Here is a 27,878-nt window from a genome sequence, read left to right as displayed (position 1 = left end):
TTCCCAACAATCTGGTAGTTTCACAGTCACCATTACAGATACTAGCTTTTTAATTCCAGATTTATTTAATTAACTGCATTTAAATTCCCCCAGCTGCCATGGTGGGATTTGAACTCACATCTCCGGATTATTAGTCCAGGACTCTGGATTACTGGTCCAGTAACATAACCACTATGTTACCTTAACCCCATAAGGTTGCTGATAAGGATGCCAGGTGAGGATTGAATTGAACTCAGCTGTGATGCCTGCAATGCTCAATATCCGAGCTCACACACAGCTGGAAGGCTTATGAATTTGGCATTCAGCAGGTTGAAGTAATGGAAGAAGAAAAAATTGAATTACTTTCAATTTCTGATGTAATTTTTGTCTATGGTGATTCCGGTATCCATATATCAGACGTTTGGAGCAAAAAGGAAAGGGAATAAAGGTTATTGAATACGTTAATAATTGAATTCTTCTAATTGAATTCCCTGTATTTTCCCTCAGGTACGATTATGTGGAGGTACGAGATGGTGGCGATGAGAAAACAGCACTAATGGGAAAATTCTGTGGAAAGATTGCACCTTCTCCACAGATCTCCACAGGACCACTGCTGTTTGTAAAGTTTGTGTCTGATTATGAAACACATGGAGCTGGCTTCTCCATCCGCTATGAAGTTTTCAAAACAGGTTGGTTGTACTGACTTTGTTGCACAAGTTGTTTTACATTTGAGTTTTAGTGGGCGGGAAGTGGAGCTGAGTCCATGATCGGATCAGTATTAAATGGCCGAGCAGGCTCAAGGGGCCGGATGGCCTACTCCTGCTCTTCTTTCTTATGTTCTTATGTTTTTCAATTGGACTAAAAGATTCAGAGTTATCACAAAATTAGTAACAACCATCTATTGTTAAAAATCTTGCATAGAGTGCACACTTACTGCCAACAAACAGTTACATCTGGTTGAACTATAATGAGTAAGTCTAACTCTAAACAAGTAGGTTTTGATAGGCTTGCAATTGCAACTAACAAATGCTAAATTGTACTTTAAAATAATGGATTTGTGAAGGACTTGGCTTTCAGTCTAACCTTTTCAGTCTTTTGGCCCATCCTCAGTTTGTTCAAACAGTAGAATGATATGCTTTGATGCCAAAGCAAGAACAAGATGAAAATGTTCTTAAGTAGGCCCTTTACAAGAATTTTGGGCCCATAGCCTTTCGTCATTCACATAACATCTGTGATTGATCAAAAGTACCAGAGGAATTTTTATGGGCACTTGTGCAGCTAAACCTTCACGTCTTGGCACAGTTCCTGCTTCAGTTCTCACATTCACCTTGGCAGGCCTCAAGAAACTGCTGAAAATTTCCTATAGACGGCAGGTCATTCTGATAATAATGTTAAAAATAATTATTTACAAATCATGCAATTCTAGTAAAGCAACTCAATTTTAACTAGCTAGTACCCTACATTGGTCATTTTAAGGTTGTAATTGGTCAGTCTCTGGTTGCAGTTAGAGCTGACCACTCCGTTAAATTCAACATAAAGTACCTCGTGTGGTACTGTGATATCTTTCTTTAAATACAAACAGTGCAGCTGAAAATAAAGCCAGAAAGGTCGCATTGTCATTACTCTCAGACTTACTAAGGACATTATAACAATGATGCACTTACAGGAGTAATGGCCCTTTTCTATCTTCTCATATTGCTATGGAATTAGATCAATTGTACATAGACTGTATTCGAAAGATATGGGAAATATACCAACACAACAAACTCTTCCTCTTATCTGAATTTCCTGGTAAGCATCTATGTGCAGTACGTACCAGTTAATCACTGTCCAGTAGGTAACAGTATTTGTTGAAAGGAACCTGTGCTTAGGCACAAATTCATTGCATTTCTTTCAGCTGCTGCTTTGTCGGAAATACTTAGGATACCTGGGAGCGCTCAGAGTTGCATCCCAAAGCAGTGTCATGTACAGCAAGCACGTGTGAAATGACTCCCAATCTTTTGACATTCATTTTCTAAAGCACCAAGCCCTTTCTATCCACTCAATATCTGTGTCTTGCATGTGTACTGAAACCTTGTCCTTCTGAACTTCAAGGTGAGCAAAATACAGAAATTCTCCAGTCTGCCTCCTATGTAGAGTCTGATGGAAGTGTTTTTTAGTACAAGTCTTGCCATTGAGGGCAGAAACCTGAGGGCTGTTCAATTATCTCTAACCCCCAGCCCCACACCCCCTCCCCCCAAAACAATAGTCTGATTTCTGTTTGCAGGTCATTAACCTTGTGGATTTGTGTCCTGGAGTTTCTCATAAACAGATGTATAAGTCGGCATGATCTCTGCTAACATGTTGCTGCCCTTGCTGCTATACAGTAGTTTCAGTTTTAATGAGTTCACCAAGACAATTATACTCCTCACATAAAACCCCTGCTGTCAGAGATGGGTTTAATTCCAGGACATTTATAGGACACGTTTCAAAGAATTGAGTCTAGCACAGATATGTTTTAATGGTTTCCTTTATAGGATCATTTGGATAAAAGCAGTGTTATGGTTACCATGGAGGTGGCCCCATAAGAGGCCTGTACTGTAATGCTTGTAAAAAGTTCATTGAAAACGATGATGTAAAAACCAGCTCCAGCCATTTTTACTGCCTCATATGAATTACCTTGGAATGCCAGAACTGAACATGTGAGGGAGGGAGGTGGCTTCCGAGTAATAGTGCTTCTCTTGACCTTCTTTACCCTGGTTGAGAAGTCTGTAGTTTCTTTGCTATCCCTTTATGACTCAAAAGCCAATACAGGATGATGCCAGGATGACAAATGCTTTTTTAGAGAAAAAGTTTTGAGTCAAAATTTGCTTGTGAGGCAATCATACGTATTGATGAGAATTCCATTTTCTTCAATATTCCGCCTGAGTATCGAAACATGGGTATTTGTGGAAATCAATCTGGTGTTCACAATCCATTTTGAATTATGGTCCATTGATTGGAGAGGAATAGACCAGTTTACCAAGCACTAAACCCGTTCCATGCTGAAATACTAAGGAATACATGGAGGCAAAAAGAATGAAGGAACTTGTATTTATGTAGCACCTAATCTTGTCCTCAGAACATCCCAAAGCACTTCACATCCAATGAATTATATTTAAAGTGCAGACATCCTGCAGACAGTGAGTCTCTCTGCCTGTCTGTCTCTCCATGGCCCCAAGTTTCGGCCCGTGCCGAAAACGGCGCACCTCCGAGCTGGACGCCTGTTCTTCGTGCCTAAAAGTGCGCTAGAAAAAAACTTCGATATTCTCCGGCTGCTCGGAGCTCGATCTCAGCTTGGCGCAGCGCGCTCTTCACAGTGGGGGGCTGGAGCCAAACACTTGCGCCGATTCTATAAGTAGTGGGGGGGCGGGTCCAATTTAAATGAGCCAACGTGGTGCCGGCAACCCTGCGTGTGCGCGTTGGAGCGTGCGCGCACGCGCAGTGTCAAACAAACATTGACACTCGGCCATTTTTAAAAGGACTCGGCTGCCGGCCAGCCACTGACGCCGCTCCTATACCATGGCCGAATGGCCTTAGCCCCCTTGAAAAGCTGCGTGTGTCTGGTGTTGATCCTTCGGCTGCCGGCCAGCCACTAACAGAATGAAGGCCTGCCTGCAGCACAGCAGCTCAGCTCGAAGGCTGCTTGCTGCCGCTGTTGGGGCTGCCGTCGAGACACTGATGCCACACCCCTGCCTGTCTCCAACATGAAAGGCCTGCCTGAAGCACAGCAGCTCCTGCTGCTGTTTCATACAGGTAGGAACATGGTTTATTTAATCTTTTCTTTGCTTATAAATTTTTATTCAGGTTGGATTTATTTGTATAATATTTGTATAAGTATAACTAAGGATTGATTGTAGAATTTAATGACTTCCCTCCCCCCCCACCTCGTTCCCTACGCCTAATTTGTAACCTACGCCTGATTTTCTAAAGTGTAGACAAGGTTTTTTCGAGCGTACAAAAATCTTCACTTACTCCATTCTAAGTTAGTTTGCAGTAAGTTTTCACTGCCGAAACTTTGAAAACAGGTGTAAGTGGCCGGACACGCCCCCTTTTGAAAAAAAAATTCTGTTCCAAAGTGAAACTGTTCTAACTGACTAGAACTGGAGCAAACTAAATGCCGAAAATTTGAATTTCTAAGATACCCCGTTCTACACCAGTTGCTCCAAAAAATCAGGAGCAACTGAGGCCGAAACTGAGGCCCTACATGTCTAATTCACTCTCTGTGTGAGTGAGTATGTATGTTTGTGTGTCTGTTGGTGTATATGTCTGTCTGTGTTTGACTGTTGATCTGTATGTTTGCATATGGGTGTGTCTGTCTGTGTCAGTGTGCGTATGTATGTGCCACACATTTTGTACGCTTTTCTGAGTGGGTCTCTCTGTTACTCTCTTGCTCCCCACATCATTTTATTCTGGACCTTAACTAGGAAAGAGATGGAAATGTGAAATCTAAGTTTTCTTTCAACAGTGGCCAGTGGAAAGTTAAACAAAGTGCCATCAAATAAATAGTTGAAACCTCTCCGCCTCGCTCACTCCTGCTTTAAGGCGCACCTTGTCCAGGTTTTTGTTTATCTGGTCCTGATATATCCTTATGAGGCGCAGTGACAAATCTGTGTCTGATGATCAGGCCTGTGAAGGCGCTATATAAATGCAAGTTGTTGTTGTCATCCCACAGAGTTTTAGAAGTGAAGCCTTTTTGCTGACAGGATAACTATTCCCCTTAGCAGAGGGGTCAATAACCAGGGGGCATAGATTAAAAATAATTGGTTGAAGGTTTAGAGGGAATTTAGGGGGAAATTTCTTCACCCAAAGGGTGGTGTTGGTCTGGAACTCACTGCCAGAAAGGGTGGTAAAGGCAGAAATCCTCATAGTATTTAAAAAGTACTTGCATATGCACTTGAGGTGCCGTAACCTACAAGTCTACGGACCAAGATCTGAAAAGTGGGATTAGGCTGGATAGCTGTTTGTCAGCCGGCATGGACACGATGGGCCAAATGGCCTCCTTTTGTGCTGTAAATGTCTATGATTGGTGTTGTGTAGGCAAATGTGACAGCCAAATTGTATGCAGCAAGGTCCCACAAACAGCAAATTCAATGAATATTCATAATAGTGTTGTTGAAGGAAGAACATTAATCAGGGCACTGAGGGAACTGCTTCCTCTTCCTCGAGTGGTGGCATGGGATCTTTTATTTCCACTTAAACAGACAGATGGGGCCTCAGTTTAATGTCTCATCTGAAAGGAGGCACTTCTGACGATACAGCAACCCTTCAGTGCAGCAGCGAAGTGTCAGCCTAGATGATGTACTCAATTTGATATTTGGGATTTCTATTATAAAGCCATTTACCAATCTTTCCACAAGACTACAGGGATTGTACAAATATGTAATATCACACAGTTATGTTAGTTCCTGCTAACCTATCAGAATCTGGGAAATGACTACAGAACATAACTGTAAGCCCACACCCCTTGCCCACCCTTACCATTACACTACTAAGGATCAGAAAAAGGCTTCCAGGAACTCAACATCCACATGCAGATTACTGGCTGCCAGATACTTTTATATCATTCACTTACATTCCACTATTATAGAACAGGAATAAATGACAAAGCATAGAAAACGAAAAAAAACACGCTCAAAGAGACATGTTGTGTCTCTGTGATTGACAACTGACATTTGAAAGGGCTTGACTTACCAGCAACTAAAATTTTGGAAATTCATTTTTTTAAAAAATCCACAATTAAGCAATGCGGGGCACTTCAGATTCTCAGTTTGTTACAGATCTCACAGCTAGTCGTCAGGAACATTGAACTCCAGATCTTCTGGTCATTAACGAGGATCAGATGATCTGTTTTTTAAGTATTTGCTTTTATTTATTTGCTGGTGATTTAATATGTGCGGCAAAGCAGCAATGTAAATGTAGCATTTGGATCTAGAACCAGCTCCTCTCGCGCTTACTGAGTATATGACTCTGACACGTGGAGGCAAAAGACAGTTGATGCACCCTTTTTGGGTTTGTAGAGACAGGTAGTAACAAATCAAAGTTAAAAGCGACAGCCATTTTCTTGTGGTATTCACTTACTAAGCAGAAACAGACTTTTACCTCCTGTTTATTGGTGGGGGCAGGCAAACAACTGCTTCCAAAGTTGACTTATGCAGAATCTATTTACCTATGCATTATTAAAATTGCTATTTCCTATCGCTTGTCAATACTCCCCATGAGGAATTCCATGTTAGTTGTGTCCACACCCTGTCATGTCACATTTCCAATAGGATTTTCCCATTAAACTGACAGCCGGTGATGCTGGAATTTCTTGTTCCTCCCTCCTGCTCTGCAACTTGCCTCCCTCTCACACTCAACCCCCTCTCCCTTCCTCCCCTTCCCATCCCACCTCTGAACTCGCCCCTCCCCCTCCCATTCCTTTCCTCATCCTCTCCCCTTCTCCCCCTTCTCCTCCTACCCTCTCCCAACAGCCTTCTCCCTCTTTTCCCCTCTCTCCCTCCGCCCAGCTTGAGCTAACAATTTTGAAGCTAAAGACTAATTACGCAGTTTTGACTCCCATGTACATCAACATGGATGATCGGCCCATAGAGGAACACAAGAGTAGGAACCTCATAATGGAGTTGGAAAGAAAATGCAGAATAGGAATTGGATATAGAAAGGCCTTGGTCTGGAAAAATTGCTGGTTAGCTCAGATTCTTCCATCCAGCTTTAATGAGTAGAGCTGACAGTTGGCAGCTATTCTTGGCTTTTTTTCCCCCTCTAATTTCCTCCTCTTGCCTGAAGGTTCTGACTTATGCTGGGGTATGCTTGATGCTATCACACCTCATCCAAGTGGTTGTTGTTCTTGTGTGAAGGTCATGAGCACCAGAGCTGAGGCCAATCCTGTTCTTGCGCCAATGTCTAAACATGCTCTTTTCACCGGGGGGGTACTAAAATAAAAGAAAGACTTGCATTTATTTGGCGCCTTTCACAACCTCAGGACATCTTAAAATTCTTTACAGCCAATTAAGTGCTTTTGAAGTGTAGTCACTGTTGTAATGTAGGAAAGGCAGAAGCCAAATTGTTGCACAGCAAGGTCCTACAAACTGCAATGAGAAAAATTGTCATGTATGTAACCATCATGCAACGGTAATCTTCATGTAACTGTAACCTCCATGCAACTCCTGTACACTGTACTTATACCCTAGAAATGCACACCCTGACCACAGGGGGTGAACTTGTGGGAGACACTCCTCACCTGGGTTTCCAGGTATAAAAGAGGAGGTCCCACCCAGGGTCAGCACTCCTTGGTCCTGGAAATAAAGGTTAAGGTCACGTAGTGACTGTGTCTGCAGTACATGCCTCGTGTGAATTTGTAGTAAGATGCAGGGACACCACATTTGGCGACGAGAAACGGGAATCACCGAACCACGAGGATGGCCACCGGTAGCACAGAGGAACGTTACTGTGTGGATGAGGACTGGGATGACTTTGTGAAGAAACTCCAGCAGAGCTTTGTCATGAAGAACTGGCTGGGAGCGGCAGTGGCTGACAAGCGGAGGGTGCATCTACTGACCGGCTGCGGACCACAGACGTATGCGCTGAGAAAGACTTGCTTGCACCCCAAAAGCCAGCGGACAAGTCCTTTGAAGAGCTCAGCCAGCTGATCAGTGAGCATCTCAGGCCAGCGAGTAGCGTACAAATGGCCCGGCACTGGTTCTACACACACTGGCGTCGGGAGGGACAAAACATCTCGGACTTCGTTGCGGACCTGCGGCGCTTGGCCAGTCTCTGTAAGTTCACAGACGTCTGCAGAGGGGAGATGTTAATGGATTTCTTCATTGAGGGCATTAATCATGCCGGGATTTTCAGGAAGCTCATAGAGACCAAGGGCTTGACTTTAGAAGGGACGGCATTGATAGCTCAGACCTTCATTGCAGGGCAAGAGGAGACCAAGCTAATTTACGCGCGCAGCCCTGGTCCCAACGTGGCGATGGACCAGGGAGTTAACGTGGTGAACGCGGCTTGGGACCCCGCAGGCAGGCAAGGGCATTTCGAAACCGCCCAGGCAGCAACAGACTCTAGGGTGGGCCTGCAACAGGGACAATGGAAAGGGGATCGGCAATTCAAGCTATCACGAGGAACAATGCGTCCCGCGATGGGACCATTAACACCCACCATCAGAGTGCTTAGAAACAACCAAATGGGCAATCAGAGAAGAATGCCTGGTAACAGACATTTTGTTAACAACAATCTCAGCTCATGCTGGAGGTGCGGGGGTAGACATACTGCGAAAAGCTGCAGATTTCAGCAATATACCTGCAGGATTTGTAACGTCAGTGGACACTTGGCCAGGATGTGCAAAAAGGCTGTAGCGAGGCTAATCTGCGAGACAGAGGAACCAGACGAGGGGTCTGCAATGCAGTATGATGCCTGGGGAAAAGCCACGGATGCTGAAGTTCAGCGGGTTCATGTGGCTGACGTCCACAGCTCATACACTAAAACGCCACCCATGATGATGAAAGTTGTATTGAATGGCATGGAGCTGGATACGGGAGCTAGCCAGTCACTTATTAACGCCCAACAATTTGAGAGACTATGGCCACACAAAACTAGCAGGCCCAAACTGGAACGCATTGACACGCAGCTACGGACATACACCAAAGAGATCATCCCAGTGCTAGGCAGTGCAAAATCGGTGGTAACACATAATGGATCACAGAACCGGCTGCCACTCTGGATTGTCCCAGGAAATGGCCCCGCGTTCTTGGGGAGGAGTTGGCTAGCCGAGATGAATTGGAAATGGGGGGATGTGCACGCCATTTCATCTGTGAAGCGAAGTTCATGCTCACAGGTCCTACAAAAATTTGGGTCACTGTTTCAACCCGGTGTCGGAACATTCAAGGACACTGAAGTAGTGATACACATCACTCCGGATGCCAGACCAGTGCACCACAAAGCCAGAGCGGTGCCATATGTGATGCATGAGAAAATTGAAAGTGAATTGGACAGGCTGCTCAGAGAGGGCATAATTTCGGCTGTTGAATTCAGCGACTGGGCAAGTCCCATCGTTCCTGTCCTTAAAGTAGATGGCTCGGTCAGGATTTGTGGCGACTACAAAGCCACCATCAACCGAGTGTCGCTGCAAGACCAATACCCGCTCCCAAAAGCGGAGGACCTTTTTGCCATGCTGGCAGGTGGCAAGCTGTTCACGAAGCTGGACCTCACTTTGGCCTACATGACTCAGGAACTGGCTGAAGAATCCAAGCTTCTGACCACCATCACGACACACAAGGGATTATTTATCTACAACAGGTGTCCGTTTGGCATTCGTTCGGCGGCAGCTATCTTTCAGAGAAACATGGAAAGCTTGCTCAAATCCATTCCTGGAACAATCGTAGTCCTAGACGACATCCTTATAACGGGTCGAGACACCGAGGAACACCTCCACAATCTGGAGGAGGTGCTACGCTGACTGGACCGGGTAGGCTTTGGGCTGAAAAAGGCCAAGTGTATGTTTTTGGCCCCAGAGGTCGAGTTTTTGGGCAGGAGGGTTGCCAAAGACGGGATCCGGCCCACTGAATCAAAAACAGAGGCAATCCACCGGGCGCCCAGGCCTGGCAACACGTCGGGGTTGCGATCATTCCTGGGACTTTTTAACTATTTCGGGAACTTTCTGCCGAACTTAAGCACATTTTTGGAGCCATTACACATGCTCCTGTGTAAAGTTTGTGAATGGCTTTGGGGGGACTGTCAAGAACGGGTTTTCAATAAGGTGAGGAACCTGCTGTGTTCTAATAAACTGTTGACTTTGTATGACCCCTGTTTAAAAAAAAAAATGGTTTTAACATGCGATGCCTTTTCCTACGGGGTTGGGTGTGTGTTGCAGCAGGGTAATGATGATGGCCGACTCCAACCGGTGGCTTATGCCTCCAGGTCACTCTCCCAGGCAGAGTGTGGATACGGCATGGTCGAAAAGGAAGCACTCGCTTGTGTTTACGGTGTGAAAAAGATGCACCAGTACCTTTTCGGTAGACGGTTCGAGCTAGAAACAGACCACAAGCCGTTAACATCCCTGTTGTCTGACAGCAAAGCTGTCAATGCCAATGCATCAGCTCGCATACAATGATGGGCTTTCACGCTGGCTGCGTATGACTACACCATACGGCACCGGCCAGGCACCGAAAATTGCGCTGACGCGCTCAGCAGGCTCCCACTGGCCACCACTGAGGGGGCGTCGGAGCAAAGCGCTGAGATGGTCATGGCCGTTGAGGCTTTTGACACCGCAGGCTCCCCCATCACAGCCCGTCAGATCAAACTCTGGACCAACAGAGACCCCCTCCTATCCATGATAAAGAAATGTGTTCTGACTGGGGATTGGGCGCCCGCACACGGGACGTGCCCCGAGGAGGTCAGACCATTTCAGAGACAGATGTATGAGCTCTCCATCTAAGCTGACTGCCTGCCATGGGTCAGCTGGATAGTCATGCCCCAGAAAGGAAGGAAAGCATTCATCAGGGAACTCCACAGCGAGCACCCTGGCATCGTGTTAATGAAGGCCATTGCCCGGTCACATGTATGGTGGCCGGGGATTGACTCAGACCTGGAACACTGGGTTCGCAGGTGCACGACGTGTGCCCAGCTGGGCAATGCCCCCAGGGAGGCTCCACTCAGCCCGTGGCCCTGGCCCACCAGGCCATGGTCACGTATTCACGTAGACAATGCGGGCCTGTTCACGGGATCGTTGTCGATGCATACTCGAAATGGATTGAGTGCATCATACTGAACTCGTGCACGACATCCATCATCGTGGAGAGTCTGCGTACGGTTTTCGCGACCCATGGCTTGCCGGACATCCTGGTCAGCGACAATGGCCCGTGTTTCACCAGCCATGAATTCCAGGAGTTTATGTCGGGCAATGGTATCAAACACGTTCGGACAGCGCCATTCAAGCCGGCTTCTAATGGCCAGGCGGAACGTGCGATTCAAGTCATAAAACAGGGCATGCTACGCATCCAAGGACCCCCCCTTCAGTACCGCCTATCACGCCTCCTGCTGGCCTACAGGTCCTGCCCGCACTTGCTCACGGGAGTCATGCCAGCGGAACTCCTCATGAAATACACGCTTAAAACGCGACTGTCCCTCATTCACTCAGCCCTGGCAGACATTGTTGAGGACAAGCGCCAGTCCCAAGCCGAGTTCCATGATCGAAACTCAAGGGGGAGGTGTATAGAAATGGATGACCCGGTATTTGTTCTTAACCATGCTTTGGGACCCAAGTGGCTTGAGGGCACAGTAATCGGCAAAGAAGGGAATAGGGTCATAGTGGTCAGACTGAACAATGGGCAGATATGCCGCAAACACTTGGACTAAGTAAAGAAAAGTTTCAGCATAGACATGGAGGAACCTGAAGAAGAGCATGAGATGTCGTACACACCACTGCCAGTGGACGAGCAACAAGGACAGTCCACAGCATGCACAGTCCCTGCGGCCAGCCCGGACAGGCCGGAATCACCTCAGGTGACAGAGACGCATGCCAAGGCTCAGCCACCAGAGCTCCAACTGCGGCGCTCCACGAGAGAGCGTCGACCACCCGAAAGACTTAACCTTTGACACAAAAAGACATAAGGGGGGAGCTGATGTCATGTATGTAACCATCATGCAACGGTAATCTTCATGTAACTGTAACCTTCATGAAACTCCTGTACACTGTACTTATAGCTTAGAAATGCACATCCTGACCACAGGGGGTGAACTTGTGGGAGACACTCCTCACCTGAGTTTCCAGGTATAAAAGAGGAGATCCCACCCAGGGCCAGCACTCCTTGGTCCTGGGAAAAACGGTTAAAGTCACATAGTGACTGTGTCTGCAGTACATGCCTCGTGTGAATTTGTAGTAAGGTGCAGGGACACCACAAAAATGACCAGTTAATCTGTTTTAGTGATGTTCGTTCAGTGATAAATATTGGCTTGGACACCAGGAAGAACTCCCCTGCTCTTCTTCGATCTTTTACATCTACTTGAGAGAGCACACGGGGCTTCAGTTTAATGTCTCATCCAGGTGCGGCACTCCCTCAGTACTGCATGGGAGTGCCAGCTTAGATTGGGCCTGACATTGGTGCTGACTGATGGTCCACCGATTTCCCGGTGGTACCGCGACGGTCTGTCATTTTTCACCGTCGGCAGACCTCTGAGACATAAGGCCTCAACGTTGGTCGTCTTCTTTTCGGTGGTCTGCCAACGTTGTGCGAGCGTTGCGCAGCGGGCGGTCTCGCAGAATGGAGTCGAGCCGGAGAAAGGCTTTCCTCGATCAAGTGTACAGCGGTGCACTGCACATGCTCGAATTTGTTTTTTCTCCCAACTTGTATTTCGCCACGATTTCGAGGGTCAAGGATCACCTGCGCATGCGCAGAGAGTGGCAGTGAGGAGAGACAGTGAGAAGGAGCAGTGAGGCACTCAAAGGCTGCTGCTTTACTTCTTAATGTAATCATAATAATTCAGTGTTCTCCTCCAAATGATGCTGCTTCTCTCTGGTGTTCCCGATTTTTCACGATTTCTCCCCATTTTTACATAAACAAAATAACCTCCAGAAATTCTTCTTTCCCTCCAAAAAGCCTTCTTTCCTTTAAAATGGACTTTTTCCCTGTGAATACAACTGCAGTGCTCTGCTCCAATGCTCCTGCTTATTTCCAAATGCTGCCGCCGACTGCCACACCAGCTGAATTCAGCTCGCTCAGCACAGACCAGGAATCAAACCTGGGACCTCCCTGGTCTAATGGTCTCCTGTGCTCTGTTGTTTTCCTGTGGCTTAGCAGCTTTGATATTTCTTCTCACATGCTTAATCAAGAATTCCTCTGCATTTTTAAAATTTTTTAAATGAGGGAATGGTGTATTCCTTTCTTGACCGATCACCTCTACTAAAAGTTAACGATGCAAATAACCCTTTAATTTTCATGTGCCTTCCCTTTAGTTATCGCTTTATTGAACTGTCAGCCATACATGACTGCTCTCCTCCCTTTGCTACATACGCACAGACACAACCATGCCAACTCGCTTGCATCAAAATACTTGATGTGCATGTGAAAATTACATAAAGACAAGGGCTATTTCCTGATGGGTGATTGACTGAGGTGATCATTATTAAATGACCTATGCACAGGGAGCAGGACGAGAAATGGCAGCCCGCAGCTGGACGTCATTCCATTTAAAGGGGCTATGGGTTCAGTGTAACGGAGGGCAGACACATCTTGGGAGTCACACTGATTGTACACGCAGTTAACAGCTAGACAAAAGCTCTTTGTGTCAGGGTATTACAGTTCAAAGTGCAAGACTGACTGTCAAGTTTTTGAAGGCTAAATGAAAAAAGTACCCCTTAAGCATGCTACAAGTTAATCTTAGTCTTAATTTGATTTTATGACACCTGGAGATATGATTACCACTCCAGTAATAATAATGCAGAGTGAGAGTACTGTCAATGAATATTACATGCCAAGATTCATTTAGTCACAGGGCAAGTTGAAAGTTTAATATTAATTCAATAATAATACAGGCTTTCTCTTTGAGTATTGTCAATTAGAACAAATCACATTTGTTCTCTATGCAGCTAATCTCTATAATTTCTTCCTAATTATCTATAATTACTGGTCAATAGTTCTGAATGCAATTTACTTGCTTTGAGAATTATGCCACATCCTTTGAAAATCTGTCAAACTTTGCAGTTATCACTTATACATACATATGACACTTTGCATAGATAATCATTATCAATATACATCAACTTCACATACATAATCTATGCATGCACCCTCATCTGTACATACATACCTTACTTTATATACATAACCAGTACCACAATACATAGGCCTGGAACCTGTGGTCCTGAAGACAGTGAACTGATAGCATTTGCCGTCATTTTGCCTTTGAAACTGAGCGCAGGTTCAGGATTTTGTGCACGCGCAGCCTAATGTGGAGATGCTGAAGTTACGCTCTGTCATTCCCGGCCCCTCCACGGGCTGCCTCAACCCTCAGAACCTGCAATCGGTGAAATCACTGATCTGACCAAAGCTTCCTGTTATTGCTGTTAGAAACCCCATAAAATGTTAGACCCATTCAAATGAGGTGTAATTAGATTTTTAATGGTGATCTGAGGAATAACTACTGGTAAACAACTGTTCTGGCCCTGAAAAACTAATTTTGTATTGATGGAATGTCAAATTTCTTCATTTTAAGTTTAAAAATTACTAGATTTTAAAATTAATTAAAAAAAAATGTTTCATGAGGGAAATCAGACAGCCCACTGAAATGTAGCAGGTTATTAACCAAAAAATAGTATTGCCCTAAAGCACACACTGTACTGATTCCATATTCTCTCAAAAAAATAAGAATGTAAATTTGTGTCAAAAATGTTTTTTTAAGTTTGTTCATGATATTTCAGCTTCCACCTTAACCCGATGTGTATATCCTAATCTTTATTTTGTTCTCTGTAATTCTTTTTTAAAGTGATTGATTTTGATTATTAGTGCTTTCTATTTCCTGGTTCCCAGGCTGTGAGAATTCTGCATTGTGATTGGCTGCTTGGACAGGTTGTCACAGCAGCTATGGGATTCCCACATTAATTTCAACTGCACGTCGGAAAAGCCGAACTCCTCGCCACAGAGATCATGAGATCTTTGTGGGAACCTTACTTCGGGGCTAGCAGTGATGTCGTTGCTTCGCCGCTGACCGCAAATTATGGGCCATTATCAATACAAACATGCCCTATATTTAAATACTCACTTTACATACACAAATGTACATCACCGACCTCACAGCTATTTACATAATCTATACATTCATTGCCTATACATACAAGTATGCTTACATTACCTGTACCACCATACATCAGATATACACATTCTCAATGAAAAATCACCCGTGTGCACATTAAGATATGTAATTTGGCTTGTGAATCTTGCACATAAACCAGTATCAACATGGATAGAAGATTGACTAACAAACAGAAAACAGGGAGTCGGGATAAATGGTTCATTCTCTGGTTGGCAATCAGTAATGAGTGGGGTGCCGCAGGGATCAGTGCTGGGACTCCAACTATTTGCAATCTATATTAACGACTTGGAAGAGGGGACTGAGTGTATCGTAGCCAAGTTTGCTGACGATACAAAGATAGGAGGAAGGGCAATGTGTGAGGAGGACATAAAGAGACTGCAGGAGGACATAGATAGGCTAAGTGAGTGGGCAAGAATTTGGCAGATGGAGTATAATGTTGGAAAATGTGAGGTCATGCATTTTGGCAGAAAAAAATCAAAGAGTAAGTTATTATTTAAATGGAGAAAGATTGCAAAGTGCTGCAGTACAGCAGGACCTGGGGGTACTTGTGCATGAAACACAAAAGGATTGTATGCAGGTACAGCAAGTGATCAGGAAAGCTAATGGAATCTTGGCCTTTATTGCAAAGAGGATGGAGTATAAAAGCAAGGTAGTCTTATTACAGCTGTACAGGGTATTGGTGAGGCCACACCTGGAATACTGCGTGTAGTTTTGGTTTCCATATTTACGAAAGGATATACTTGCTGTGGAGGCAGTTCAGAGAAGGTTCACTAGGTTGATCCTGGGGATGAGGGGGTTGACTTATGAGGAAAGGTTGAGTAGGTTGGGCCTGTACTCATTGGAATTCAGAAGAATGAGAGGTGATCTTATCAAAACATATAAGATTATGAGGGGGCTTGTCATGGTGGATGCAGAGAGGATGTTTCCACTGGTGGGGAAGACTAGAACTAGAGGGCATGATCTTAGAATAAGGGGTCAACCATTTAGAACTGAGATGAGGAGAAATTTCTTCTCTCAGAGGGTTGTGAATCTGTGGAATTTGCTGCCTCAGAGAGCTGTGGAAGCTGGGACATTAAATAAATTTAAGACAGAAATAGACAGTTTCTTAAATGATAAGGGAATAAGGGGTTATGGGAAGCGGCTGGGGAAGTGAAGCTGAATTCATGATCAGATCAGCCATGATCTTATTAAAGGGCAGAGGAGACTCGAAGGGCCTTATGGCCTACTCCTGTTCCTATTTCTTATGTTCTTATATGTTGTTTCTAAAATTATATGTAGGTTGTGTATTAAAATATTATTTTAAAATAACTCTTGTAGAGCTGTAAGCATGCAGATTTTGTGGCAGCCCCTTTTATAGCGCGATTAAATGATTTTCCATTTATGTCCATAGGCTTGGAATTGCAATTGGAATAAAAAATTTCCTGAAGCTTTATAGGAGGTGATTGAAGTGGCACTTCCCTCTTCTGTTTTTATTTTTTTTAAAGCAGAAGATGGAGTGTTGTGGTTGTGTCTATTTGCAACACCAGATTTCTGATTGGTTCCCTTGGAGGACAAGACTTGATTTCTGATTGGTCCCCTTGGAGGACAAGACCAGATTTCTGATTGGTCCCCTTAGAGGACAAGAGACACCCAGCAGTTTATCTGGAATGTGTAATTAAATCCTGCTGGCCAAACTAATCAAGTACTTTGCAATGTGTAATTTGAGCCATTCATTCTGATTGCCAGGCTCCAGACAGAGCTCACAGAGAACTAACAGGACTCACCCTCATGGGTTAGGACCTTTCCCCACCCCCAACAAGTTCCTGACCCCAAACAAGTTGCTAACCTCCTCCCCCCCCCCCCCCGCTGAGTTTCTGACATTTTCCCTCCCCAACAAGTTCCTGACCTTGCCTCCCTGCTGGGTTCCTGACCTCTCCCTCTGCCCAAGTTTCTGACCTTGTGATCCCCCCCCCACCCCTCGGTTCCTGGCCTTCTCCCTCTGCCTCCCTCCCCCTCCACTCCCCCCGGGTTCCTGACCTTCTCCCTCAACAAGTTCCTTACCTTCTCACCCCACCCCGCCATAGATGGGGCATTGTGTGTGGGTCACGGATTGCTAACAGGTTTATTGGGTATGAAGTGAATAGTGACAGTGTCATAACTTCCGGGTTTCATCCAGTCCAATGATGTCACTTACCACACATGCATAGAGCATTCTGTGAAATCAACTACGTGTAGAAGGAGGAGAGGGAGAAAGTGGTGTGGATGTAAAGGGGTTGGGGTTGGAAGAACATGATCCGACTTACTATCTGGATCACGTTCTCGCTCTCAACCCCTCCCCTTTAGACCTGGATCACGTTCTTCCCCCATCCCCACTGTGCTCTCTGCGCTCTTTATCCACCCACCCCCCTTCGAGTTCCTGACCTCCTCTACCCCCCCCCCCATTTCGATTCTCTCTCACCCTTTCGATCCTCTCTCCCCTCCGATCTCCTCTCTCTACCCCTCCTCTCTCTCCCCCCGCCTCCTCTCCTTCTCCAAATCCAATCTCCTCTCTCTTCCCTCTGATCTCCTCTCTCTCTCTCTCTCCCTCCTCTCTCTCTATCCCCTTTCTCTCTCTCCTTCCACTCTCCTCTCTCTCTCCCACTTCTGATTCCCTCTCTCTCTCCCCCCTTTCGATCCTCTCTCTTTCTCCTTTCAATCCCCACTCTTCCCCCACCATGGGTTCCCCTGACCTTCTACGCACAGAGCCGAGGAAAGCGTGGCCCACGGTGCAGGCCGCTGTTGGGTACTGCGCATGTGTGGCCCTAGTATATAATGTACATGCGCAGAAGGCCACAAAGATGTTCATGCAAATAATCACAGTGGAGTATTATTGAACAACAGTATGACAACATAGTCTGACCTACCTCTCAACTAATAGACCAACAGTTTTACTTTAGGGTGAGACCCCTTTTGTTTATTTCCCTTCTCTCTGGGGTTTCTCTTTAACACACACCATCCCTGGCCAAAAGCACAGGCAAGCAGGTCGCTGGGCTGCTCTGGGCCCCTGCTATTAGTGAGCCTGTTTTATCTTCACGCTCCAAGGGATCAGGTACCAGGGGCTGGATTTTTATTTCTGCTCATTTCAGGGTGGTAATGGTGGCGGGGCGGTAAAGTTTGCGCCCGGGAACAGTTTGCGCCTCAGTCAGCAAAATTCATCAGCTGGGCCCTGAGTGTGTGCACCGCTCCTCTCTGTTTATACTGCAAGCTCGATTCCCTTAGCAGAGCACAAGAAAAGTTTGAAACTAAAACAGAAAATGCTGGGAAGTCTCAGGTCAGGTCAGGCAATATCTGTGGGAGAACAGACAAGTTAGAATTCAGGTGCCGACCCTCGGGGTGGGGGGAGGGGAAGGGGAGGGGAGAGGAAGGGGGGGGAAGGGGGAGAGGAAGGAGGGGAGGGGGGGAAGGGGGAGGAGGGGAGGGGAGAGGAAGGGAGGGAGGGGGGGGAGAGTGTTTGTTGTTCCTCTGGAAGATCAGGTGTCCCCTAAATAGTGCCATCAGCTGTTTGGTTTTATTTGTTCCTGTGATGTAGGTGATACTGTCAAGGTCCCATGAGTTGCCCATGTTTAATTGGCCGAGAAGGTTGCCTTCTGTGGCAACAGTATCCCCACAATGGTGTTCCATAGGAAATTCCAAGAAATTGACCCACCGACAATGATGGAACGGCATTCAGAATGGTTTTGTGACTTGGAGGGGAACCTGATGGTGTTCCCATAATATTACTGCTTGTCTTTCTTGATGGTAGAGGCTGCAAGGGAGGGAAGGTTGAAATAACTTTGATGAGTTGCTGCAGTGCATCTTGTAGATCATACATACCACAGCCACCGTGCACCGGAGATGGAGAGGGCAGATACTGAAACTACTCGCTTGGGGGCTGCTCAAGTGAACTGCTCTGTCCTGGATAGTATTGAGCTTCTTGAGTGTTGTAGTGGCTGCACCCATCCAGGCGAGTGGCGAGTATCACACTCGAGAAGCACCGTTGGCACACCTGGAGCACTGCGTACAGTTTTGGTCTCCGTATTTAAGGAAGGATATACTTGCATTGGAGGCTATTCAGAGAAGGTTCACTTGGTTGATTCCGGAGATGAGGGAGTTGAATTATGAAGATAGGTTTAGTAGGTTTGGGGCCTATATTCATTGGAGTTCAGAAGAATGAGAGGTGATCTTTCTGAAACATATAAGATAATGAGGGGGTTCGACAAGATGGATGCAGAGAGGATATTTCCATTCATAGGGGAAACTAAAACTAGGGGACATAGTCTTAGAATAAGGAGCCATCCATTAAAACGGAGATGAGGAGGAATTTCTTCTCCGAGAGTTGTAAATCTGTGGAATTCTCTGCCCCAGAGAGCTGTGGAGGCTGGGTCATTGATTATATTTAAGGCGGAGATAGACAGACTTTTGAGCGAGAAGGGAGTAAAGGGTTATGGGGAGCGGGTAGGGAAGTGGAGCTGAGTCCATGATCAGATCAGCCATGATTTTATTGAATGGCGGAGCAGGCTCGTGGGGCCAAATGGCCTACTCCTGCTCCTATTTCTTATGTTCTTATGATCAGCATGTCGGCAGTAGATAGGCACTTCAGTGAGGTAAAAGCACATCTGCCATGTTGCCAGCACCGAAGAAATTCGCAAGACTGCCCCATATTCATCCTTCTTCTAGTTTTCCCTTCCACACTGTAAGAAAGCACGCTTGTACCCTTCAGTGCCTGCTCACAATAACACAACTGAGATTGGTGGCCAGGGTGTGGAGCATCGCAGGAGCACACCCTATAGCCTACCCTTCTGTGTCGCGGGGCATCAGGACTCCAGTGATCTGTACCACTTTGCACAAAACTGATCTTCTTCAGGTTTTAGGTTTTGCCCACATTGATGGATGTTTTGTTGATAATGTAATTTATTCTGTGGGTGTTCTTGCTCATTTCACAGCATCAGAGCATGATAATTAACTCCAGCAAGAATGAAAAATGATAACCAACTGCATTTAATTATCGCATTATGTTTGGCACTGCGCGATGCATCTAAACCATGTTTAAAAACAAATCTCAGCTTCCCCTGACCGTGCATCCGGCAAATAGACCGTCCAATGTGGAACTGGGCCATCCAGACCGGGAGGTCCCAGGTGCAATCCGGCCCTTTATTTAGCCTCAGTGCCCTTGAGCAGGGAGGGGGAACAAATTCAGGAAAAGTTCTCTCCCCGCCCCTGATTGCAATCCAGTGACTTCAGCTGTGAAGGTAAGCATGTGTGGCATCAGGTGAGAACAGATCAGACTCGTCGCCAGCTGTGATGGCCCTCATGCCCAAGAAGCCGGTGTTGACACTCACTTTTTGTGCCATGTGTGAAGAATGGCCGCTTGGGTGAGGGGTCATAGGTCAGCTAGTGCCTCCTGCAGCCAATTTGCGCACAGCCAGCTCCCACAAACAGCAATGTGGTAATGAGCAGATAATCTGCTTTGGCTATGTTGATTGAGGGATAAATATTGGTTCGGATACCGGGGATAACTCTCCTGCTCTCCTTCGAAATGGTGCCATGGGATCTTTTACGTCTACTCGAGAGAGCAGACGGGGCCTCGGTTTAACGTCTCATCCGAAAGACGGCATCTCCGACAGTGCGGCACGCTCTCAGCACTGCACTGGAGTGTCAGCCTAGATTTCTTTGTGCTTAAGTCCATGGAGTGGGACGTGAATCCACAGCTTTCTGACTCAGAGGCGAGAGTGCTACCCACTGAGCCACAGCTGATAGATAAATAAAGCAGTGCACCATGGCCATTCTTTGGTTGATGCGAAAGGCCAGCATTCGTTGTGATTGCTAGCGTGTAAACTCGCGAAAGTCCTCCGGCTCCATATTGCTGCTTTACACTTGAAATGGAAATGGCTGTCGTGACTCTCTGGAAAAACTTCCTTTCAAGCTTTAGAGATTTAATGATTCTTTGAACTATTTCTGAGAAAAGTGATGAGCCTTTATATAAATACGAGTCCTTTTTTCCAATGCTGCTTCGAATAAGGAGGAAAAAAAACTCATGCACGTGTGCAAAACTTGCACTAACTACTGCTATTTATCATTTCATTTCATTGCAATACTTTATAGCAACACCTGTGTCAACACAGTTCGACCTGGATCCCAATGGCAGGCACATGCTGTATGCATTAACTCTTATACCCTGTGTGTCAGTGCAGGATAGGTCGCATCTGGTGTGCAAGCAAAATTACTCCCGGTGGAAACATATGCCAAGGCTCCCTCAGCTCGTAGAGACTTGTGCATCCCACTGGTGTTAGTAAAATACTGCCATTCTCACATAAAACCTTCTTTAAAATTTAAATTAACAACAGGAAAGGTGCAATTACTGTTCCTCCAGTGGGCAGCTGAAATTCCTAACCCATGCACATACCTATCCCTTACACTGTGCAGCATCAGGAATGCCATTATATTTAAAGCCAAGCGATTAAACCTTAAGAAACAGGCTTTTATGTCAAAGGCCACAATTATTGTTAAGCAAGAAGACTACATTGGTCTCCATCTGATCATAATGCGCTACAATTAATGATGGGTTGGCACAGTTACCAGGTGTGGATTATTGCAGTTACCCTATGGACTTGCTCTAAGCCAGTGCTGACGGCCACAGCGTCTCCTGTCTCACCTATTTTCATCTGCACTACTCACTGATTAAGTGCTTCAGGTCATCGCTTGCTGCCTGTTTTCCAGCAGGGTTGTTAATGTTTACATGTGGCAACAGTTACGCGAAGGAAAACCTTGCCAATAGTTACATTTTTTAGCCACTGGCCGGAATGCTGATGATATTCAAGACTGTAATCGTGCATCATCAGAGGCAAAGCAATAATTGCAAAGACACACAAAGAGAAGCACCTCGCACTTGTATCAAGTGATCATAGCTTTTGGGATGAAAGCCAGCACCAACTGACATACATATTTACTACAACCGATGTTACTCCCATAGTCACTTGAGTTCACAGGACCGGATTAATCCGCAGCCCTTGCAGAGCATTTCCGCTGTATGTCTGGTGGGACTGCAGTGGAAGGGTTGCAAATAAGGACAGGACCTGGCACTATCATGTCCTGGCTGTACATGGCAGCTTCTGCAGGGCCTCGACTGGGGCAGAGCTTTGAGATAAAGTCCAAACCGCTCATTCCTTTTCTAAATTTAGGGGGAGAAATTTGCATGGTTTGCGACTGGGTTAGTGCCTCTGGGGGGGCGCTAACAGGGCGCAAACCATTTCTCGTCCTGGAGGGAGCTGGGGGAAGGGCAGGCGGGGGCACCATGAAATTGCGTGGGAGTTAGTGGAGGCGCCAAATCGGTAGTGCCCCGGGCTGCCGTGACTCCGGCAATGATGTCATCACCGTTCGCGGCACCCCATTTTCGCCCCGTGGCGGAAATTGGCCAGTGTCCCGCGAGGCCACTGCAGGTGACGTCAGCACCAGCCTCGCGGGTCGCAAAGCGGGCCATACTCCGCTCACGGGGCGTAATTTAAAGGGGAGGTGCGCGGCGCCATTTAGACTTTTTGACTGACTTACCGGTCAGGCCTCCGTGTGATTTTTCATGGGGCCCATGCCCCGACTTTCACATGGGTGGGGACCCAGAGCCCGCCCCGAGAGGAAGTGGAGTGCCCGACATTGCACTCGGGGGCGGGAACCCCAGATGAGGTCGCCTCACGAAGGTTGCCACTCCCAACTTCGCCCCTTTAGTCTTTACTTGCTTTGACTGATGTCCATCCCAGAGGTGCTTAGGTGATGTTTTTGGTGAAGAGAGTGGGGCTTTGCTGTAGTAGGGAGAGCCACAAAAGTTGTTGCAGTGCACTCAATGGCCCCAAGTTTCCACATGCGGCAAAACAGGCCCCCCTCCGAGCTGGGCGCCCGTTTTTCGTGCCGAAAACGGCGCCTGAAAAAAAACGCGCTATTCTCGAGCGCTTTGCAGCTCGATGTCAGCTTGGCACGGCGCCCAGGGGGCGGAGCCTACCACTCGCGCCGATTTTGTAAGTAGGAGGGGGCGGGTACCATTTAAATGAGTTTTTTTCGTGCCGGCAACCCTGCGCGTGCGCGTTGGAGCGTTCGCGCACGCGCAGTGTGAAAGAAACATTGGCACTCGGCCATTTTTGTCGTTCTTTGCAGCTGTTCAATTTTTAACATTTTTTAATAAAACCACATTGCCCTTCCATGATCAGCACTGAGGCTTCTTGCAGCAGTGAGAAGGCTGCAGGAAGCCTCAGAAGTTGAGGCAGCCGTTTCCCGACGGGCCCGACCGACGGCAGGGGGGCCTCCCCCCACCCCCCCCCCCTGCTGTCGGGAATGGCTGCCTCAACTTCTGAGGCTTCCTGCAGCCTTCTCACTGCCTCCCCCCCGCTGCCATCGGTCGGGCCCTCACTGCCTTTCCAACCCCCCGCCGTCGGGAATGGCTGCTGCCGTCGGTCGGGCACTCACTGCCTTCCTCCCCTCCGCCGTCGGGAACGGCTGCTGCCATTGGTCGGGCCCTCACTGCCTTCCCCCCCCCCCACCCCCCGCCGTCGGGAACGGCTGCTGCCATTGGTCGGGCCCCCACTGCCTTTCCAACCCCCCGCCGTCGGGAACGGCTGCTGCCGTCGGCCGGGCACTCACTGCTTTCCCCCTCCCCCCCCCCCGCCGTCGGGAACGGCTGCTGCCATCGGTCGGGCCCTCACTGCCTTCCCCCCCCCCGCCGTCGGGAACGGCTGCTGCCGTCGGCCGGGCACTCACTGCTTTCCCCCTCCCCCCCCCCGCCGTCGGGAACAGCTGCTGCCGTCGGTCGGGCCCTCACTGCTTTCCCCCTCCCCCCCCCCCTGCCGTCGGGAATGGCTGCTGCCATTGGTCGGGCCCTCACTGCCTTCCCCCCCTCCGCCGTCGGGAACGGCTGCTGCCGTCGGTCGGGCACTCACTGCTTTCCCCCTCCCCCCACCCTGCCGTCGGGAACGGCTGCTGCCATTGGTCGGGCCCTCACTGCCTTCCCCCCCCCCCCGCCGTCGGGAACGGCTGCTGCCGTCGGTCGGGCCCTTACTGCCTTTCCCCCTCCCCCCCTGCCGTCGGGAATGGCTGCCTCAACTTGTGAGGCTTCCTGCAGCCTTCTCCCTGCCTGAAAGGCCTGCCTGAAGCACTTTCACACAGGTAGGAACATGGTTTATTTAATCTTTTCTTTGCTTATAAATTTTTATTCAGGTTGGAATTATTTGTATAATATTTGTATAAGTATAACTAAGGATTTATTGTAGAATGTAATGACTTCCCTCCCCCCCCCCCCCCCCTCGTTCCGGACGCCTAATTTGTAACCTGCGCCTGATTTTTTAATGTGTAGACAAGGTTTTTTCAAGCCTACAAAAATCTTCACGCTCCATTCTAAGTTAGTTTGGAGTACGTTTTCACTGTGGAAACTTTCAAATCAGGCGTCAATGGCCAGACACGCCCCCTTTTGAAAAATAAATTCAGTTCCAAAGTGAAACTGTTCTACCTGACTAGAACTGCAGAAAACTTAAATGTGGAGAATTGCGATTTCTAAGATACTCCGTTCTCCACCAGTTGCTCCTAAAAATCAGGAGCAAATCATGTGGAAACTTGGGGCCAATGTGGTGGCTCATTTCATGGGTTGACCCCAACAGAGCCAGACAGAGGAGATTATGGGGTAGACATTTGTCTTTGGTGGTATTGTACCTGCCCAATATTCAGTTCCTAAAGCTGTTTTATTGATTAATGATCTATGTTTTGTATTTCAGGGCCAGAATGTTCCAAAAATTTCACTGCACAAAGTGCAGAGATAAAATCGCCTGGATTTCCTGAGAAATATCCAAATAATTTGGAATGCACCTACATGATCTTTGCACCAGCAATGGCTGAGATCCTTTTGGAGTTTGAAAGCTTTGACCTGGAACCAGATAGTACTCCACGGGAGGGAATGCTATGTCGGTTTGACAGACTGGAAGTCTGGGATGGTTTTCCAGGAGGTAAGAAGAGATCAGTACATTTTTCCCCAAATTGTATGTTTTCTAGCAGTTTTTACTTTGAGAAGTAGTTGAAGTCATTAAACTGCAGTATGTAACTCATTTTCATTATATACTACAAGCTATAATTTTTTTACACAGAATAACACATAGGATATTAAAGTGAATGTTACGGAGTTCATTCATCATCTGCTGGAACATCTAGACTGGAAAACTTATTACATTTTAAAAGTTAGCGCTTTAATCTAACAAACATTTTTAAACAAATGTCAAATAGTCATTATTGTGCTTGACCTTTGGGTACTGTCTAGAGTTGATATAATTCCACAGAATTTTAATGGCTGTTTAAGTGAATGGAAATTTTTAAAAAACAACAAAAATGACCTGTAGTTAAAATCAACTGTGCTTTTCATCGTAATGCAGTAAGCCCATTGCCGCTAAATCGTTCTGTATTTTTGATATTGAGAAACCCAACTGAAAGGCCAAGGCACTTCTTGTGGACATGAACAAGGTTGCAACAACAACACCAACTTCCATTTATATCGCGCCTTTAAAGTAGTGAAACATCCCAAGGCGCTGCAAAGGAGCTTAATCAGACAAACATTGACACCGAGCCAAAGAAGGAGACATTAGAACAGGTCACCAGACACGGTCAAAAAGTGGGTTTAAGTCGAGTCTTAAAGGAGGAGAGTGATGGGGAGGTGAAGAGGTTTGGGGAGGGAATTTCAGAGCTTAGGGCCTAGATGGCTGAAGGTACTGCCGGCAATGGTGGGCCGAAGGAAGTAGGAGATACACAAGAGACCAGAGTTGGAAGAATGTAGAGTAAAGAGTAAAAGGAAGGGGTGAATCAGGTAGTAGTGATGTTTGGTTTTAAAACCTGAAGATGCTAGAAAGGGAAAGCTGAGGCAGTGAAATAGTTTCATAGTTTCGAGGCCCTGCGAAAGAGTTAAAGTAGGAGGCTGTGGGGATGATTTTCTGTGGAGAATCTCTCGCTTGTCTGGCATAGCTTTGGAAACCGCCGAAACCAGCGTGAACAGGTTTCCACGCCTCTTCCACCAGAGTTCCGGTGGACAAGCAGGAGAACCCCCAGAGAAATTCAGCCCCTAACTGTGATGAGTCTTAATTTCAACACTGTGAGAATGTAAGGAAGGGGAAAGGCTTTTTGGATGGTCATTCGAATTTGGAAGGCATTAATCTTGGTATTATTGATAAACTAGAGAGTTTTGAGATAATGTTATGAGATGCAGACTGTTCATTAATATAATAGTTCCCTTTTGGCTCTCTGGTACACGGATTTAGAGTCTTATGTATTATATAAATTTCAGCAAGAATTCAGCTCATCGCTCCTGTGCTGCTGCTAACTCTTCATCTGAAGTTTTCTACTCGAATCTTCCGTTTCTCTGTTCTTTCCCCATATTCTGCAACATGCTTCCTTTTCAAGAATGTATTCAATTGCCATTTAAATGATGTTAGAATCTCTGCCTCAATAGCCATTTGTTCATGTTCTAATAATCCACTGTGTGAAATAATTGCTTCTAACTTCCCTTTTTGTTCATCTCATGGAAATCTTTGTTATCGATTCGCCAACCAGTGGAAAGAATTTTCAACTATTTACCCACTCAAAACCTTCCATTATTTTGAACACCTTCCCCCATAACCTTCTCGGTTCAAGAGAAGAAAGCTACAATATTTCAAGCCTTTTCCATAACTATAACTTTTCATTCCTGGTATCATTCTAGTAAATCTTCACTGTATTCTTTCCATGGCTCTAATATCCTTGCTATAATGGAACGCATACTATAATTGAAAGTGGCCTAGCCACATTCAGCATCTCCGTGCTTTTATATTTAACGCCCCTATGTATTAAATCCAGAATCCCATTATGCCTTTTTATGACATTGCTATCTGCACTCTCATTTTTAACGATCTCTGCACCTGCACCCCTAGATTTCTCTGTTTCCACACGCTGTTGAGCATTTTGCCATTTAGGATATACTTTCACTATTCTTTTTCCCAAAATGTACGACTGCACATCTCTTTACACTGACCTGCATCTGTCGCCTATCTCGGTCACCCTGTAGTCTCCCGAATTCTTCCTCACAGTTTGCCATGCCCCTTAATTTGGTATCAGCAAACTTTCTTTCCTCTTGTACCTATGTCCAAATCATTTGTATCAATAGAAAACAAAAGACGTCCCAGCAATGTTCCCGCTAATTTTTGGAGGGATGCGTGGCCCCTTTAACGGGCTGCCTATTTAAACGCCACTGAGCAGCAGCGTGGGTCCTCCAGACCGTGCAGCTTAATGGGAACATTGGTCCCAGCATAAATCCCTGGGGCACACCACTGCTTGCAAGCTGCCACTCCGAGGAACATTCATTCAACCCCTACTTTCTGCTTTCTATTCTCGCAACCAGAGAACGTGTTAATCGTCTAAAATTACTATACGATAAAGAGCAGTAACTTTGGCAGGCAGCAGAGAAAATTAAGGTCAGAGTACCATTATTCAGGGATGCCAATCAGATATATTTTTCCAGAACTTATTTCGTGGACATTTCTAGGATTACTGCAATTTTAATAAATATATGGTCCATTGTTGGAGATAAGAAATGAATCAAACAATTTTGTAAAATTGTCTTTCTAAAAATAACTGTGAAATAATTTATTTTGCTTACAAACAAGTATTTGTAGTTATTAAATAATGAAGATTTGTGTATCTTCATCTGAAAGTGCCAGAATGTGCAGCAATTAGCATCAAAATAATCTATTTCTTGTACGAGTTAGAAATAATACTTTAGAAATCTTTTAAACATATGCCTATACTTTAGGATGGTAATTAGCCTTCAAATTGAGCTGAATAAGTAATTTAAACTGCAATACAAGGCAGTGTTTGATAACATTAGACCTGGTCGTCTACTAAATTATTACTCACTTGACTTGTGTGTGGAATAGAATCAAAGGCAGTCTGACTGTGACTGGGACACCTCCCAAGTCAAAAGTTTCCCACCAGCTGGCATTAGGACTTTCAAACCAGTTTGTTACACAGCTCTGCTCAAACCGTGTGTCACTGATGTTAAGGCCAAGGACTGTTGGTAGGGAGAAAAATTG

The 27,878-nt window shown here is 46.2% G+C and overlaps 1 protein-coding gene across 3 annotated transcripts in view; it reads left to right on the top strand.

Moving 5' to 3' along the window:
* Window positions 1–27,878, top strand: part of nrp1a (neuropilin 1a) — a 180,153-nt gene that overhangs the window by 46,099 nt on the left and 106,176 nt on the right. For all 3 annotated transcript variants that reach the window (XM_070881542.1, XM_070881543.1, XM_070881541.1), the window contains exons 4-5: window positions 487–668; window positions 24,549–24,776. In XM_070881542.1, the coding sequence (XP_070737643.1) occupies window positions 487–668; window positions 24,549–24,776 (410 nt within the window). The remainder of the gene's footprint in view (window positions 1–486; window positions 669–24,548; window positions 24,777–27,878) is intronic.

This window comes from Pristiophorus japonicus, chromosome 5 (assembly GCF_044704955.1).
Source record: "Pristiophorus japonicus isolate sPriJap1 chromosome 5, sPriJap1.hap1, whole genome shotgun sequence".
NCBI lineage: Eukaryota > Metazoa > Chordata > Chondrichthyes > Pristiophoridae > Pristiophorus > Pristiophorus japonicus.
This window is presented reverse-complemented; position numbering and strand designations above follow the sequence as displayed.